The sequence below is a fragment of the Lepidochelys kempii genome, chromosome 3 (assembly GCF_965140265.1).
Source record: "Lepidochelys kempii isolate rLepKem1 chromosome 3, rLepKem1.hap2, whole genome shotgun sequence".
NCBI lineage: Eukaryota > Metazoa > Chordata > Testudines > Cheloniidae > Lepidochelys > Lepidochelys kempii.
In genome coordinates, this window is record NC_133258.1 from 17808112 (window position 1) to 17824716 (window position 16605).

Sequence of the window (16605 nt, forward strand, 5' to 3'; positions counted from 1 at the left end):
CAACAAAGGTAAGATACTAGAAAAATAATGTTCTGCAACTTACAGAATTTAAGAAACTTTAAACAAACCCAAAACTATGATAGTAGCTAATTTCCCCAACCCTGAATCCTGGCATCCTGTAAGAGAGGCTGCTCTGATATTATTGCACTTTGCTTCTGAGTCAAACCTACCTTAACAGCTCGAGTGCAAATTCAGTTTCTTTTCGACTTTTTTCAGTGATTGGGTAAAAGAGGAGTATGGATAAGCCTATAACAATGAGGATGGCAGGGACTGCCCCAATCAAGATTTTCAGTGTGAGGATCACAGTGCTGGATTGCCTGCACATCCCTGTTTTATAACCAGCAAACCTATAAAAACACACATACGGACACTGCTGTTATTCCTCTACCTAAAAGGCACTTGGTCACATTAAGGGCTTTCCCCGATCTCCTACCCTCCCACCACCAACTAAACCTCTGCTCCAATTTCTTCTTACACTTCCTCTTGCTCTTTTATATCTTATATGCTCCCTTTTCGGGGAGGGGAGCCAATCCTACGGCTACCAACATGAAATTTGTCACTGATATCAGTGGGAGCAGGTTTCAGCCCTTTGCCCCCTTTCTCCCACTCCTTGTCTTTGTGCCTTCTCTGAAATAATTTTATTACCTTTACACAGTCAAAGCATGGAATTACATGCTGCTGTTACTACTGTACAGACTTAATTATTAACAAAGAGGGACAATATCTAAACAAATACTTCGCCTCAGTCTTTGATGAGGCTAATGAGGATCTTAGGGATAATGGTAGCATGACAAATGGGAATGAGGATATGCAGGTAGATATTACTATATCTGAGGTAGAAACGAAACTCGAACAGCTTCATGGGACTAAATCGGGGGGCCCAGATAATCTTCATCCAAGAATATTAAAGGAATTGGCACATGAAATTGCAAGCCCATTAGCAAGAATTTTTAATGAATGGGTAAACTCAGGGGTTGTACCATATGACTGGAGAATTGCTAACATAGTTCCTATTTTTAAGAAAGGGGGGGGGAAACGTGATCTGGGTAACTACAGGCCTGTTAGTTTGACATCTGTAGTATGCAAGGTCTTGGAAAAAATTTTGAAGGAGAAAGTAGTTAAGGACATTGAGGTCAATGGTAAATGGGACAAAATACAACATGGTTTTACAAAAGGTAGATTGTGCCAAACCAACCTGATCTCCTTCTTTGAGAAAGTAACAGATTTTTTTAGACAAAGGAAATGCAGTGGATCTAATTTACCTAGATTTCAGTAAGGCGTTTGATACGATGCCACATGGGGAATTATTAGTTAAATTGGAAAAGATTGGGATCAATATGAACATTGAAAGGTTGATAAGGAATTGGTTAAAAGGGAGACTACAGCGAGTCATACTGAAAGGTGAACTGTCAGACTGGAGGGAGGTTACCAGTGGAGTTCCTCAGGGATTGGTTTTGGGACCAATCTTATTTAATCTTTTTATTACTGACCTTGGCACAAAAAGTGGGAGTGTGCTAATAAAGCCTGCGGATGATACTAAGCTGGGAGGTATTGCCAATTTAGAGAAGGACCGGGATATCATACAGGAGGATCTGGATGACCTTGTAAACTGGAGTAATAGTAATAGGATGAAATTTAATAGTGAGAAGTGTAAGATCATGCATTTATAACTAAGAATTTAGTTATAACATGGGAACGCATCAATTAGAAGTAACAGAGGAGGAGAAGGACCTTGGAGTATTGGTTGACCACAGGATGACTATGAGCTGCCAATGTGATATGGCCGTGGAAAAAAGCTAATGCGGTCTGGGAATGCATCAGGAGAGGTATTTCCAGTAGAGATAAGGAGGTGTTAGTACTGTTATTCAAGGCACTGGTGAGACCTCATCTGGAATACTGTGTGCAGTTCTGGTCTCCCATGTTTAAGAAGGATGAATTCAAACTGGAACAGGTACAGAGAAGGGCTACTAGGATGATCCGAGGAATAGAAAACCTGTCTTATGAAAGGAGACTCAAGGAACTTGGCTTGTTTAGCCTAACCAAAAGAAGGTTGAGGGGAGATATGATTGTTCTCTATAAATATATCAAAGGGATAAATACCGGAGAGGGAGAGGAATTATTTAAGCTCAGTACCAATGTGGACACAAGAACAAATGGATATTAACTGGCCATCGGGAAGTTTAGACTTGAAATTAGACGAAGTTTTCTAACCATCAGAAGAGTGGAGTTCTGGAATAGCTTTCCAAGGGAAGCAGTGGGGGCAAAAGACCCATCTGGCTTCAAGATTAAACTCAATAAGTTTATGGAGGAGATGGGATAACATGATTTTGGCAATTAATTGATCTTTAACTATTCATGGTAAATAGGCCCAATGGCCTGTGATGGGATGTTAGATGGGGTGGGATCTGAGTTACTACAGAGAATTCTGTCTTGGGTATCTGGCTGGTGAATCTTGCCCACATGCTCAGGGTTCAGCTGATTGCCATATTTGGGGTCGGGAAGGAATTTTCCTCCAGGGCAGATTGGAAGAGGCCCTGGGGGTTTTTCGCCTTCCTCTGTAGCATGGGGCATGGGTCACTTGCTGGAGGATTCTCTGCACCTTGACGTCTTTAAACCATGATTTGAGGACTTCAATAGCTCAGACATAGGTGAGAGGTTTATTGCCGGAGTGGGTGGATGAGATTCTGTGGCCTGCATTGTGCAGGAGGTTGGACTACATGATCATAATGGTCCCTTCTGACCTTAGTATCTATGAACCTCTATATTTTGACGTGATATTGACAATTTGTGTTTTAATGGTTATAAAGCTTTAGCTTTTTGAATCTCAACATCTTTTGTCATTAAATAATTGTCTGATCTTCCCCGCATAATTTCCCATAGCTGTGAAAATTTAAATAGATAAAAATTGAAAAAATGCTTAAAATAATTATTGATTTTATCCATCAGAATTATTAAATAAAAATTGAATTCTGCCAAGTCTCTCTATAGCAGAGCTTGTCTGATAAGTGAATCCTATCCCTACTGAACAAAGCTCTTAAGCATGTGGTTAACTTTAAATGAAGGTGAGTAGTCCCACTGGCATCAACAGAAGTTCTTACCTCCTTAAAGCTAAGGACATGCTTCAGTGCTTTGCGGGACAGGATTACTCTTATGCTTAAAGTTAAGCATGTACTTATCTGATAGGCTGAATCAGAACCAGGGGTGGGCACAGTATTACAATTACTGATGCCATGATTACCCATTTTCCATCAAACTACCTCCTATGTTCTCCCATAAATGTCAGCTCTGGACTCCAGCAGATGGCAAACTGCTGGGAGCTTGCTAACTAGAGTGAAGTAGCGTTAATCAGTTGACAGTAATTCTGTTAGTTATGAGCTCTCTGTATGTAGTCACTAAAACAGAGACTTGTTTTCCTGGGGGGGGGGGGAAACACTGCAGCATCTGCTGCAAATTCATAACAGCTTGTGGACAGATAAGTACTGACAAGTGGTTCCCAGTGTAGTCTATACATGAGCGACCACATCCCACCACCTTGTCATTTTGGTTCTCCAGTTTTAAACTGGAGTAGCAGTGGCAGAAGACACACAGTTAAATCACAACCGCCAACTGGAACTTGATCTCCTGCTCTACATAATGTGACCTCTACGGTGCAAAGTCAAAGTCAGCACAGAGGGGAGGTACTATAGGGTCACAGCACTGTGCAAGAGTTTGGAGGACAGCTGAAATCTGCCCTGTAGTAACAAGTTCCACTTTTCAAGCACGTTTCAGAAATATCTGGTTAATTACACTGGCTCTACCATCTATTTGAAATGTGACTTGTGACATTAATCTGGCTGGCTGAAATTTTTCGATTGGATATCAGGTTTTCGACGACATGAAAGCTTTAAAAGGCACGGTCTGCTTTTCCTTGGGAAAAAAGTGCTATTTTTTTGTTCAAAATAAAATCTAAACAGACTAGACAAACAGTGGGAGGGGAAACCGAGAGCCAAAGAATTGACTTGCTCAAGGTCAACCTAGGGAGGTGGTGGAATCTCCATCCTTAGAGGTTTTTAAGGCCCAGCTTGACAAAGCCCTGGCTGGGATGATTTAGTTGGGGATTGGTCCTGCTTTGAGTAGGGGGTTGGACTAGATCTCCTGAGTTCTCTTCCAATCCTAATCTTCTATGATTCTATAACAAAGACCGCCTGAGGCAGAGTTGAGAACAGAACCCAGGTCTCCTGACTCTTAGACCAGTGCCCAAACCACTAAGTCCATGCTGCTACCTAAAGAAAGTGAAGAAGTGGGGTTTTTACCCACGGAAGCTTATGCTTTGTTAGTCTTTAAGGTGCCACCAGACTCCTTGTTGTTGCTTTCTTTAGGTAACAAAATCTAAAACCAAACAATTCTTAACAGGCCAGCCGGTGTCCTGGTGACCAGAAGTCTGACCTGTCAGATAACAATTTTGTGTTTAGGATTCAGCCATTATACATTCAAACTGGCAACCAGACTGTGTCTCTGAGCCCGCTGCATTCGCGAATGGTGAGAAGGCAATTACCACACAGCACCTCAGAGCCCTTTATTACAGCAACTAAGTGGAATAAAACATCACTTACTCCAGGCTTGCTGTGGAAATTCCTAATCCAATTCCGGCCGACATCTTGGTAAAGAAGACATATGAAGCATAAAAGATGGTTTCAGGTCCCTTTGCATGAGGATTCAGCAGGCGAAAGTGATCAACTACATCAGGCAACATTGACCTGCAAACCAGCAAGAGAAGAAGAGTATAAAAGCCTCAAGCAGAAGTTTCTGAGCCTCTTTAACATACAGAGTTTGCAGGGGCTTTTTTCTTGGAGGTTTGATTTGCGGAATTAATTGTGCAAACAAGATCATTTATTTTTGATAAGGTATTTAGGCTGACAATTACAAACAGAGAAAGTCAGATGGCAAAGAACCCAGAAACAGAAAAGTGGGTGACTCTGCACTACTAGGTCAACAAACAAAAACTGTAATGATAGGGGCTTTGCCATCTAAATGTAAAGGTGGGCAGTGGAGGTTGGAATTTGGTTTTGCAAAACCTCATTGGTTCAACTGAGAGGGTAGAATGTTTTTACCCAGGGAATGTCAAAATTTGCTGACTTAGGTGGAACATTTTTGAGGGAGGCACTTGTTAAAACATTTGCAGCACACTGCTGGGTAATTTAACTACTATGCAGAAAACTTTCTTTCAGAAATGAGTTTGATGAAGTTTTGATTTACTACTTCTGCAGGGAGCTAGTCAAATACAGACGGTTACACTGATTGAAAGAAAGACAAAAAGTTTTAATAGGAAATGCATGACAGCCACAACAGTTTACAAGATTGTAATCTAGTAAGCAAACAAAACCCCAAGGTACAATTTTATTCACATCACATGGTTACAATATTTACTTTTTTTTTTAAGTAATAGACAGTTACAAAAATATCTGAGTTAGATATTGGGTGATTGTGAATCTATGAGAAGCCCTAACATATAACTATAGTGCATTAACAAAACAGCAGCGTTAGGATACTAAAAGGACCTATTCTCCCACTGATGCAGAGGATTTAGAGTTGCTTACCCAAAGTCAAAGCCCCAGAATACCCATGGAGTCAGCACCTATGCCTGCCCCTATAGCACACTCCTGCATTTGCTCTCCATCATAGGGCCGCTTCGTAGGGATCTACAGCTTGGTGCAGGCTGCCCAAGTTACATTCTTAATTGTTTAGCCTTAATTGATTTGTACGCAATTTCCAATATAAATTCTGAAGTACTATTAAACTAAATCTAAACGACTGATTGAGTTAGGATTCTCAGGAGTTCTAGACACATTTAGGTTAATAATTTAATTTACAGATATTTTCAGAGAGCATTTACACATATGTACACACATAGCAGACATTAACAGTGGATACGTGACACTGAGTTATCACAGATCTCTCCTAGTCCAAATATAGGGGAAAACTCTGATTTCTCAGATACCACTGTATGTGGTAACTGTTGCCAAATTCTGAGTGTTTACATGGTGAACTCCACACAGTGTGTGTACAACACACATACACACTTCAAATGTAATATTTGCCTACCATGGCAACAACAAAGATGCTGCAATACTCAGACCAGAGACAAAGGCCACCACGTAAGCCAAAACCAGATTTGGGATTGTAACCAGCATGACCGCAAAAGGAATCATCCACTAAGAGAGGGAAAAAAGAACCAGAAGAAAAATGGTAGATAAGATATATAGCAGACAATGGAAAATATATTTTTTCACACAGAAGAGGTGGCATTGTGAAACGGCAGCTTATATTGTGCTATGGTCCAACAAAGTTTAAAGCTTTAGTGTTGTGAGAGAACGGTGCTCCCACAGGGTCCTACTTCATTATTTAACTTAGCAAAAGAGAGGAAGTGAATAGAGCTCTGCAACGGGACTGGGATCCCACGGGTCCTGCAGGACTCACTGCCATAATAACAGGAGTGGGTAAAATATACTTTGTGCATGGGAATGGGTGGGCAAAATCCCAGACTGGTAAGTTGTGGGAAAACATAATTTTTTTTTAAATAAAGGTTTTAATACTTAAATTTAAGTAAGGGGTAGAAAGAGATTTGATGTCTATTATAACAGGAATTAAAGTTATTGTTTACACGGTTTAAGCAAGATTTGTGGGATTTTTTTCGTGGTAAAAATTGTGTCTGAATTCCATTGCTATACATATTATATAATATATTAACCAACTGTTTAAAATATGTGTCTTGCGGGATTTGTGGGATCTAAGATTTTTGCAGGTGGGAGCAGTGTAAAAATGCAAGAAACCATGAGGAAGGGAGTGGGTGGGAGGGGTAGTGGGTATTGCACAGCAAGACAGGAGTGAGATTTAAAAAATAGTCCTGCATAGGGCTCTAGAAGTGACAATACTTTAGAACAGAACAAGTCAGCCAGTGCTGCCATCTCCCCTTTATTTTCAACAACAGGAACACTTCCAGTACAGACAAGGCACTGCAAGGGGCTTTGAGTCATGTCTGGATTTAAAATCACCCATTTCACACATGAAATCAATTACTGATTTACATGGAACTCTGGCACACATTGGTCTTCAGTGACTTTTTCAGAAACCTGGATATTAAGTATAAACAACTAACATTAGGGAGGCAATGTGGTCTAGTGGTTAACAGTAGGACAATTTACCCCACCACCATCCCCATGTCTGTCACTGACTTGCACTATAACCTCGGGTAAGTCACAAAGGCCCACATTTCCAGAATTGGAAATCTAAATTTGGATGACCTGGATTTGATTTTCAGCCGTGCTTAGCATCTTCACTTCAATTTGAAACAATGGGCTCATAAGGGTTAGAGATACCCCCATTTAAAATGTGGACTCAAAAGCCATGCTCCCCAGTTGTCCCTGCATTCCATACCAGTCTTGTGCTATCACCTCAAATTCCTGTAAATAACTGACACAACGCGTCACAAAGCTGAGGTCTGCATAAAATGTTCTTTTTGTTAAATAACAAACATTTCATAGAATATCATAGAATATCAGGGTTGGAAGGGACCCCAGAAGGTCATCTAGTCCAACCCCCTGCTCAAAGCAGGACCAATCCCCAACTAAATCATCCCAGCCAGGGCTTTGTCAAGTCTGACCTTAAAAACCTCAAAGGAAGGAGAGCAACAATGCAGACAGCAATGTGAACTCTCTCTGCTACTTGCCCTCAGTCCGAGGTTAAAAAACCAAACAAACAGCAAAAGCTCAGGCAGGCATCTTGGCTCTGCCTTGGGAAGCTGTGACAGTTAAATCAGGCTTCTTTCTTCTGGGACCACTAAGATGCTAGCACAGGGGCCGGCAACCTTTCAGAAGTGGTGTGCCCAGTCTTCATGTATTCACTTGAATGTAAGGTTTCGCGTGTCAGTAATACATTCTAACGTTTTTGGAAGGTCTCTATGTCTAGATTATATAACTAAACTGTTGTATGTAAAGTAAACAAGGTCTTTAAAATGTTTAAGAAGCTTCATTTAAAATTAAATTAAAATGCAGATCTTATCAGTTTAGTGCAGTGGTTCTTAACCTGGGATGCATGCACCCCCTGGGGGTGTGAGATGCCCTTTCTGGGGGTATGAGACATGCCAGATTATTTTAGAAGATAAATCATCGAAAACACAAATTAAGCACAGGCACATAAGTACAACTACTTTGTTTCATCAAATCTATGTATTTATTAACATTCTACATTTTTTAACGATTACTGTAATATACAAAGTTTTTAAGTTTTCAAGTTTTTAAGCTAATTGTAGTGTAATTTTTATAAGCAGTGAGAGAACATACTTTGAGAACTCCAGACCATCAGCGGGCTGAGCGGGCCTGGATGTAGTGTGTTAAATTGCTCCCCATAGGAATGTGCTACTTACAGTGTACTACTTACGGCGGCCAGTCCTGATGCTCTGAGAGGCATGGTAAGGGGACGGGGAACAGGGGTGGTTGATAGGCATGGGAGTCCTGAGGGGCCTATCAGGGGTGTGGATAGGAGTCGGGGCAGTCAGGGGACAGGGAAGAGGGGGGTTTGGATGGGGGGTGGACTCGGGGGGGGGGTCGGATAGGGGTGAGGGGGTCCCAGGAGAGGGCGGTCAGGAGACAAGGAGAAGGGGAGGTTGGATGGGTGGAGGTTTCTGAGGGGGCGGTCAGGGGGTCCTAACCAGTGGTGTAACCAGTCAGGGGACAAGGAGTAGCGGGGGTTGAATGGGTCAGTGGTTATGAGGGGGGCAGTCAGGGGGCGGGAAGTGTTAGGGGGCGGATTGGGGGCGGGCTGTTTGGGGAGGCACAGCCTTCCCTACCCCAGGGTAGTGTATTAAATTGCTCCCCGTAGGAATGTGCTACTTACAGTGTACTACTTACGGCTCCTGGTGCTCCGCAAGCAGCACATTCCTACGGGGAGACATTTAATACACTGCACCGGCGGACAGAACCCCAGACTGGCGGCGGGCCGAGCGGCTTAGCCCGCCACCGGACTGGGGTTCTGTCCGCCGGCTCCTGCCAGCTGGGGTCCCGGCCGCCGGCCCCACTCAGCCCACTGCCGGCCTGGGGTTCCGTTCACCCAGGCCAGCAGTGGGCTGAGCGGGGGCGGCGGCCGGGACCCCGGCTGGCAGCAGCATGCCAGTAAAAATCGGCTCACGTGCTGCCTTTGGCCCGCGTGCTGCAGGTTGCCGACCCCTGTGCTAGCAGCTCATTTATTTATTTTACTTTGTAAACATTTGCAGGAAGAGGGAAAACCAACACTACAGGAAGCTCATCCTTTTGGCTCAAAGGGGTTCATGCTAGATCTTCCCCAAACTCAGTTCAGGAGGGTTTCACTACTCCCTCCCCCATGACTGAGGCAGACTTAGTCAGCTGAAACTACCAAATTTGGCCAAGCTAAATATTAGATAACATAGCCCTTGAACACAGGACAGTTCAGATCTGAATCTGAAACTCTGTGCTCAGGTTCATCTCTGTGAGACAGATACAAAGTGGAACCTGGTTAGACTTTGGGTCAAGTTTGCATCTCGTCTTGGCTCACTAACCCATCTCTTGGAAAATTTCTTTGAAAAACTTGGAGTTTGCCTGAATTGGTACAATTCAAGATTTGAAACGAACCCTGAAATCAGGAAAACTTCTGCTGGTGTCGGTTTTTATTACAAAAGTTGTGAACGGTTCCTGAGGAAGCTGCTATTGACATGTAAGATGCCACGTTGCACAGATTTTCATAACGGTTTACTTACGGAAATCCCACATGCTGCACTTTTCTTGCCAAATTGCTGTAGAAACCACTGCCAGAATGGAATGCTCACCGCTGCTGATACCTATATATGATGCAAAAATATTTGTACAGTACTGACTAGGTCTAGGATCATCTCCAGAGGCTACAGTGACACCCTATACTATACTATGCGAAGGATTTGGACTGAGGAAGGACTCTGGGATTCCTGCTCCCTTCACAACTAAGAGACAACTAAGAATCACAAAAATTACAGATGAAAAAGTCTCATTAGGTCATCTAATCCATCTCCTTACCATGCAGAACTGTCCCATGCAGACACACACATCACCAAGGTGATGGATACAATATAAGAATTTAAATAGAAAAGAATATAGTACATTCCCCAGTGATTTGTCCAGTGCACTATTACATGTCCCAAGTGATAAGTGACTATTCACTATTTCCAAGTGATAAGTGATTGACTATTCAAATACATTTTAAGAACAGAAACTTTCTCCCAATACGCATCTTAAATTTTCCCTTTCTTAACGTAAACCATAGAAATTAGAGACAGAAATGACCAGCTAGTTCGTTCAGTCCATCCCCCGGCAAATTCTAATTGTACTTCATGCTACTGCTTTCCATTTAAACATCTAAAAACTCGTGGGTGTCTCTCTTTCTCTACATATAGATTTATAGATATATATTGATTTATATAGATAGAATTAAACATAACACCATCCTTGAAAGGAAAGCTGAAGTAAGTACAGGATTCACTCCTTTGGGGGCGGATATATCCAGTACTGCAATTGATCAAAGCCAAAATGTCATCCCATTATTCCTAGCTTTACCCCACCTTGTACCTCCTAAACAATTCCTCTCCCTCCTTGGCATTTATATCTTTCCAATACCTACAGAGACTAGGGATATAAGAAAAGAAAGGTTACCTACTTTCCGTTACCAGAGTTCTTCGAGATGTGTGGTCCCTACCTATACTACCTGTGGGATATGCATGTGCTTTATGCACCTGAGACTGGAAGAGTCTTGCCAGTAGTGTCTGTTGGTCCCCATGCTCTGATGCAAGGGCAGGAGGGACAGTGTTGACTGGCCACCTCTCCAGTTCCATCTGTACTGCAAATCAAGTGTTATGATCTGAAGCACAGGAGAAGGAGGGCAGGTAATGGAATACAGAAAGGGAGCACACCTCTTAACGAACGCCAATTACAAAAGAAGGTAGGTAACTTTTCTGCAAGTGCTGGTCCCTATGTGTATTTCACTGTGCATGACTGACAAGCAGTACTCATGATGCAGGAGGGTACAAGGACTTCTGCTGTACTCTCTATAGGAATGCTGACCCAAAGGATGTATTATTACACAGTGCTGCCTTGAGTGCAGGGTACTGGACTAGATGACCTACTGAGGTCCCTTCCAGTCCTACACTTCTATGCTCAGATGAGGAGGCTTGCATCAAGACACAAGTGTCTTGTGAAGATATGAACAGAACGCCACAGAGCTGCTTTACATATATCAAGGAGGGGTACTTCCTAAAGCGAAGCTGTTGAAGCACCTTTCCTCTGGTGGAGTGGGCCTTGCTCTGCCAGGTGGAGCTGCATGAGACAACTGGTAAGAGAGCAACATACAGCCTGAAATCCACTTGGATAGTCTTCGTGAAGATAACGCTTGTTCTTTCATATGTTGCACTAGGGCCACAAACAGCCCAGGCAATCTCATAAAGGGCTTTGTTCTCTGAAGATAGAATGACAATGCCCAAGGTATGTCCAGTGAATGGAGTCTCTGATCCTAATGGCTGGTATGAGGCTTAGGAAAAATATATACAGGTACATGTATAGTCTGAAATTACTTTGGATACAAACTGTGGGTGCAGCCTCAAGGAAACCTTATTCTTATGGAAACCGATGTATGATGGGCCATGTATAAGGGCCCCAAGTTTGCCTACCCTTGTAGCCAAAGTGATGTTCACCAGAAAGGCTAACTTCCTAGAGTAACATGAAAGAGAGCATTTTGCTAGTGGTTCAAATGGTGATTTACTTAGCATGGAAAGGACCAAGTTGGATCCCATGTTGGGAAAGATCTGGCTATTGGAGAGAAGATTCTGATTAAGCCCTTCAGAAATTGCACAATCACTGGATGCGTGAAGATGGAGTAGTCACCAAGAGGAAGGTGGTAGGCACTAATTGCCACCAAATGAACCCATAGGGATCTATGGGAAAGACGAGAAAATTTCAGGGTGAGCAGACAGTCTAAAATAATGGGAATGTCCATGTTGTCTGAGGACATTTGGTGACATCTGACTCCAAACAGAGAATCTTTTCAACTTAGCTAAGTAACACCTTCTAGTGGATTCTTTCCTGATATTGTTCAGGATGGCTTTAACAGCTGTTGAACATTTCTGCTGTAGGTTCAATGCCCATCCAAATACCAGGCTGTGAGGTGAAGTTACTCTGGATTCAGATGCCTGATCTTGCCCTTGTCCTGTGGAGGAGGTCTGGCAAGGACTGGATGCTGACTGGTGTGGACAAGATGTCAAATCAAGAAGGATGGGGAACTGAATTCTCTTGGCCATATGGGAGCAATGGGGGTGATCACTGCCTTATCCCGCTGGACATTCCTGAGAACTCAAGGTAAGAGTGGAATGGGGTAGGGGAAGACTACATCAAATTTCCCATCCATGGGAGTAGAAGGACATCTCCCTTGGAATTATGACTGTACACCCCTCAGTGAAGTATATTGTGCATTTCTTGTCTTGAGACGCAAACAGGTCCAGAATCGGAGATACCCTTGCTGGAATAGGTCTTTCACCAATGAATAGTGAATCTCCCATTTGCCATCCATCAAGAAGTGCTGAGACTGCTCGTGTATTGTGAATTTCCGGAACACGAACTGCCGATAAGGTAACCCAATGACAAATGCACCAATTCCAGAGGCAGACTGCCTCTATGCAAAGGGTGTAGATCTTGCTCCTCCTTGCTTGTTGATGTAGAACACAGCCATCATGTTGCCTGACATCACCTGAATGTGCTGGGAATGAATGAATGGTAAGAATTGTTAGCAGGCCTCTGAGACGGCTCTCAGTTCCATGAGTCTTTTGTGCACCCTGGACTCACAAGGTGTCCATATTCCTTGTGCTATTTGTTCGTCCAGATGTGCACCCCAGACTACTAAGGAGGCATCCACGAGTAGCGTTTTCTGAGCAGGTGGCGGAGAGAAAGGACCTGTTCTTCGTCCTGCCACCAAACCTTGTATCCTGGGTGGGGAGTGTGTGACGTTCCCCTCTGCTGTTATCTGGACCAGTGATCTGCTAGGTCACTCCAATCCTTGACCCTGGGGGCCAGCCTTACCTTGCTGTGCTGTGAGAACTCCCACTCCTGGGCTGTTCATGCACAGCCTCTGGCATGCAAGCTGCTCTCAGCTACTTGCAACCAAATGACACTAGCCAATATCTCTGGTCCCAGACACAACCCTAGGAACCTCTGTCTTGCAGTGTCCAGTTATGCCCGCTGGACTCTGCAAGTTTATATGAGTTCGTCAATTTAACAAATAAATTGATATGTACCAGGCTTGTTATTCCAAGGGGAGTCTCTGACACACTTCAAACCAAATGCACTGCTTCAGGTAGAACAAACAAACAAACGTATTAACTATGAAAGATAGATCTTAAGTGATTATAAGTCAAAGCATAAGTCAGATTTGGTCAAATGAAATAAAAGCAAAACACATTCTAAGTTGATCTTAACACTTTCAGCGCCCTTACAAACTTAAATGCTTCTCACCACAGGCTGGCTGGTTGCTCTTCAGCCAGGCTCTCCCCTTTGATCAACGCTTCAGTCGCTTGGTGTGGTGTCTGTAGATGTTGGTTGAAGAGAGAGGAAGAGCATGGCAAACATCTCTCCCTTTTACCATGTCCTTTCTTCCCTCTTGGCTTTCCCTCTGCCCTTCAGACTCGGGTGACCATTACATCATCGCAGCCCCAAACTGACCAAAGGAAGGGGGGGTGACTCACTCGAGAGTCCAACAGATCCTTTTGTTGCTGCCTAGGCCAGCGTCCTTTGTTCCTGTGAGTCTGGGCTGGGTTTGTCCCATACATGCCCTGATGAGGTGTGAACTCTGCTCTTGGAGAGTTTTTGCCTGGGCTTATTTTAAGCCATGAAGACACATTTTCAGCCTCGTAACTATATACATGAAATTATAACCTATAACATTACTATAACATCACTATAACAACAATGCTCAGTGCATCATGAGTCTTCCGAAGACACCCAACATGACAAACTTTGCATTGAATACCACACAATCATTTTACAAGAATGAACATGGGGGTGCTGGGTGTTCCCCCGTGTACAGAGCATCAGAGTGTAACTAACTGGTCCATACTGTGCCTGCTTGGCACATATACTACTCAAAACCAGGCTTGTAGACAGTCAAGTCAGAGGCACATGACTGGTGTCACATAGGTTCAAGATGCCATGTAACCCAGGATGACAAGGATGTTTGTGAGAGCTCTCTCAGCTGATTGATCAGAATGTTCATAGACTGAAATATCTCTAATATGGAAGTAAGCTCTGGCCAACTGGTCATGGTTGTTTCTACAGTTGCTCCAATTAATTCTGTGGTCTGCGTTGAAGCTGAAATGGACTTTTCTACATTCATGCAAATTCCTAGTTACTCCTGAGGGCATTCTGTGACAAGAAATTAAAAATTCTGCACCAAAAAAATTAAAATTCTGAGCACAATATTTTAAAATTCTGCAAATTTTATTTGTCAAATAAATGTGGAGGCTGCAGCATGGCATTGGGGAGCACAAGTCACTGGCTGCAGAGAGGTGGGAGATCATTGTGCCATTCCCCACCCCCGGGACACGGACTCATTAGTGGGGCTGCACCCAATCCTGACACAGCACAAGGACCGGGCCTGCCCTAGAAACACCCCAGGGCCATGTCCCTCCATGTCAGGTGCACCAGGTGTGGGCAGGCAGGATCCAAGTGTGGAGGGGCTTAGTGTGGGGGGATCCAGGTGTGGGTTGAGAGGGTTCTGTGTGGGGCAACCTGGGTGTAGGCAGCAGTGGCGAATCTGGGTGTGTGGGGGCGAATCTAGATGCACAGGGACTTGTTGGAGGTTCTGGGTGCAAGTTATGGGACTCTGCGGGGGGGGGGTCCAGGTGAAGGTGGTTGGGGCTCAGCGGGGGGAGTCTGGGTGTGGGGGGATAGAGCTCGACAGTTGTGGGGGGGCTCAGTGGGGGATCCAGATGCTGGGGGGAGTGGGGCTGAGTGCGGTGGAGATCCAGGTGTAGCTGGTTGGGGCTCAGTGGGGTGGGGATCCGGGTGCAGGTGGCTCATCAGGGTGCTCCAGAAGCAGGGGGAGTAGGGCTTATCAGGGGGGGTTCAGTGCGGGGGGGGTGAGGCTCAGCAGGAGGGTCTGGGTATAAGGGGGTCTGGATGCATGGGGGTTGGGCGGATGGGGGAGCAGCTCTCTGTAGAGGGATCCCTCCCCCTGCATCTGAGAAGTGATGGGTACAGGAAGTCAGGGGGGAGTTTGCAGAGCTTTCTGCTGCTGGGGGAGTAATCTGGCACTGGGTCTGACCCAGTCCCAGATGCTGTGCAGGGGAAGAGGAAGTCCTGTCCTCCCCAGTGCAGGGTAGGAGCCACCAGACATCCCGCTTCCTGCCCCACAGTGATTTACCTCTCTGCCGGCTGCCCTGGGCACCCAAAACATACTGCTGTGGAGGGTTGGATGACTGCTCTTATGGCTTCCCTTTGCTTCCCTGTCAGAAAGTCATTTTTCTGCGGGGAAGCAAAGAAATCTGCTGGTGGACATAAATTCTGCGCTTGCGCAGCATTTCCCCAGGAGTACCTACTGATGTTAGAAGATTAATGAGAGATGAGGTTGATGTCTTTCCCTCCTGTTGAGACTTTTCCATGAGAAGCCAGCAGTCTAGGTATAGAAAGACAATGGAACCATTGTGCTGGAAGCATGCTGCCACTAACAAAAATACCTTTGTAAATACTCTGGTTGCTGTTGCCAGTCCAAAAGAAAGCACTCTGTACTGATAATGCTTCATACCTATCATGAACATTCTGTAGGAGGGGAAGAGGTTTGTATGAAATTAGGTTCTCATGTGGGGAGCTGTGAACTATTCATTTCTGTTTAGGGATGGGTTTATTGATGCCAAGGTGACCATCCTGAATCTTAGTCTTTGGCTGAAAACATTGAGGTGCAAGAGGTGTGATATGGGTTTCCATCCACCTTTCTCCTTGGGGCTTAGAAAATATTTGGAATAAAATCCCCTTCCTTGATAATGATACAGACTCAATGGCTGCCTATAGAAGTAGGGAGCCTCCTTACCTTGAATAACAGTATCCTTAAAAGGGACAGGGAGGCAGGCTTTGGAGGGAGAGAGGAGAGAAACGCTATAGTGTAACCAAAGTGGATAGTAATGAGAACACATTTGTCTCTTGTTATCCTCCACCGTATGTGGGAAAATTGAGCTAGGCGGCCATCATAATGGATCTCTGAGGTGAGAGGACCTGGCATTTGAGCAGGTTCGCAGCTCTCAAAAGTCCTGTCAAAAGTACTTCTTGATGGGCAGTTACAGTTGGAAAGGAACGGAAAAAGAAGTACACTTGCTCCACTGCACCCTCGGACGCTTTCGTGGCAGTTCGTATCCTCCTTACTGAAAGAAGGGCAGTGATGTTGGTCTAGGCTTATAAAGTTGCCTGGTGTATTTCCTCTTGGGCACTGGGGTGAATACCCTTGAGTCCTTTAAGGAGTGCAGTGACTCATCAGTTTTTTGACCGAACAAGTAGTCCCCCTCAAAGGGCAAACCCTCCACAGTGGACTATATTTCCCTGGGAAAACCTGAGG

The 16605-nt window shown here is 44.3% G+C and overlaps 1 protein-coding gene across 19 annotated transcripts in view; it reads right to left on the reverse strand.

Annotated features, from left to right (window-relative positions):
* The window catches only part of MFSD2B (MFSD2 lysolipid transporter B, sphingolipid), an 86932-nt gene that overhangs the window by 27952 nt on the left and 42375 nt on the right, over positions 1-16605 (reverse strand). For 16 of the 19 annotated variants that reach the window (XR_012157906.1, XM_073335879.1, XM_073335882.1 and 13 more), the window contains 4 exons: positions 9749-9829; positions 6082-6191; positions 4593-4736; positions 171-347 (listed from right to left, as the gene is read on the reverse strand). Coding sequence is in view for 18 of the 19 variants with exons in the window: in XM_073335879.1 (XP_073191980.1) it covers positions 171-347; positions 4593-4736; positions 6082-6191; positions 9749-9829 (512 nt within the window). In the remaining variant the exon portion in view is untranslated. The remainder of the gene's footprint in view (positions 1-170; positions 348-4592; positions 4737-6081; positions 6192-9748; positions 9830-16605) is intronic. The other 3 variants (XM_073335887.1, XM_073335886.1, XM_073335885.1) reach the window with 2 other exon arrangements.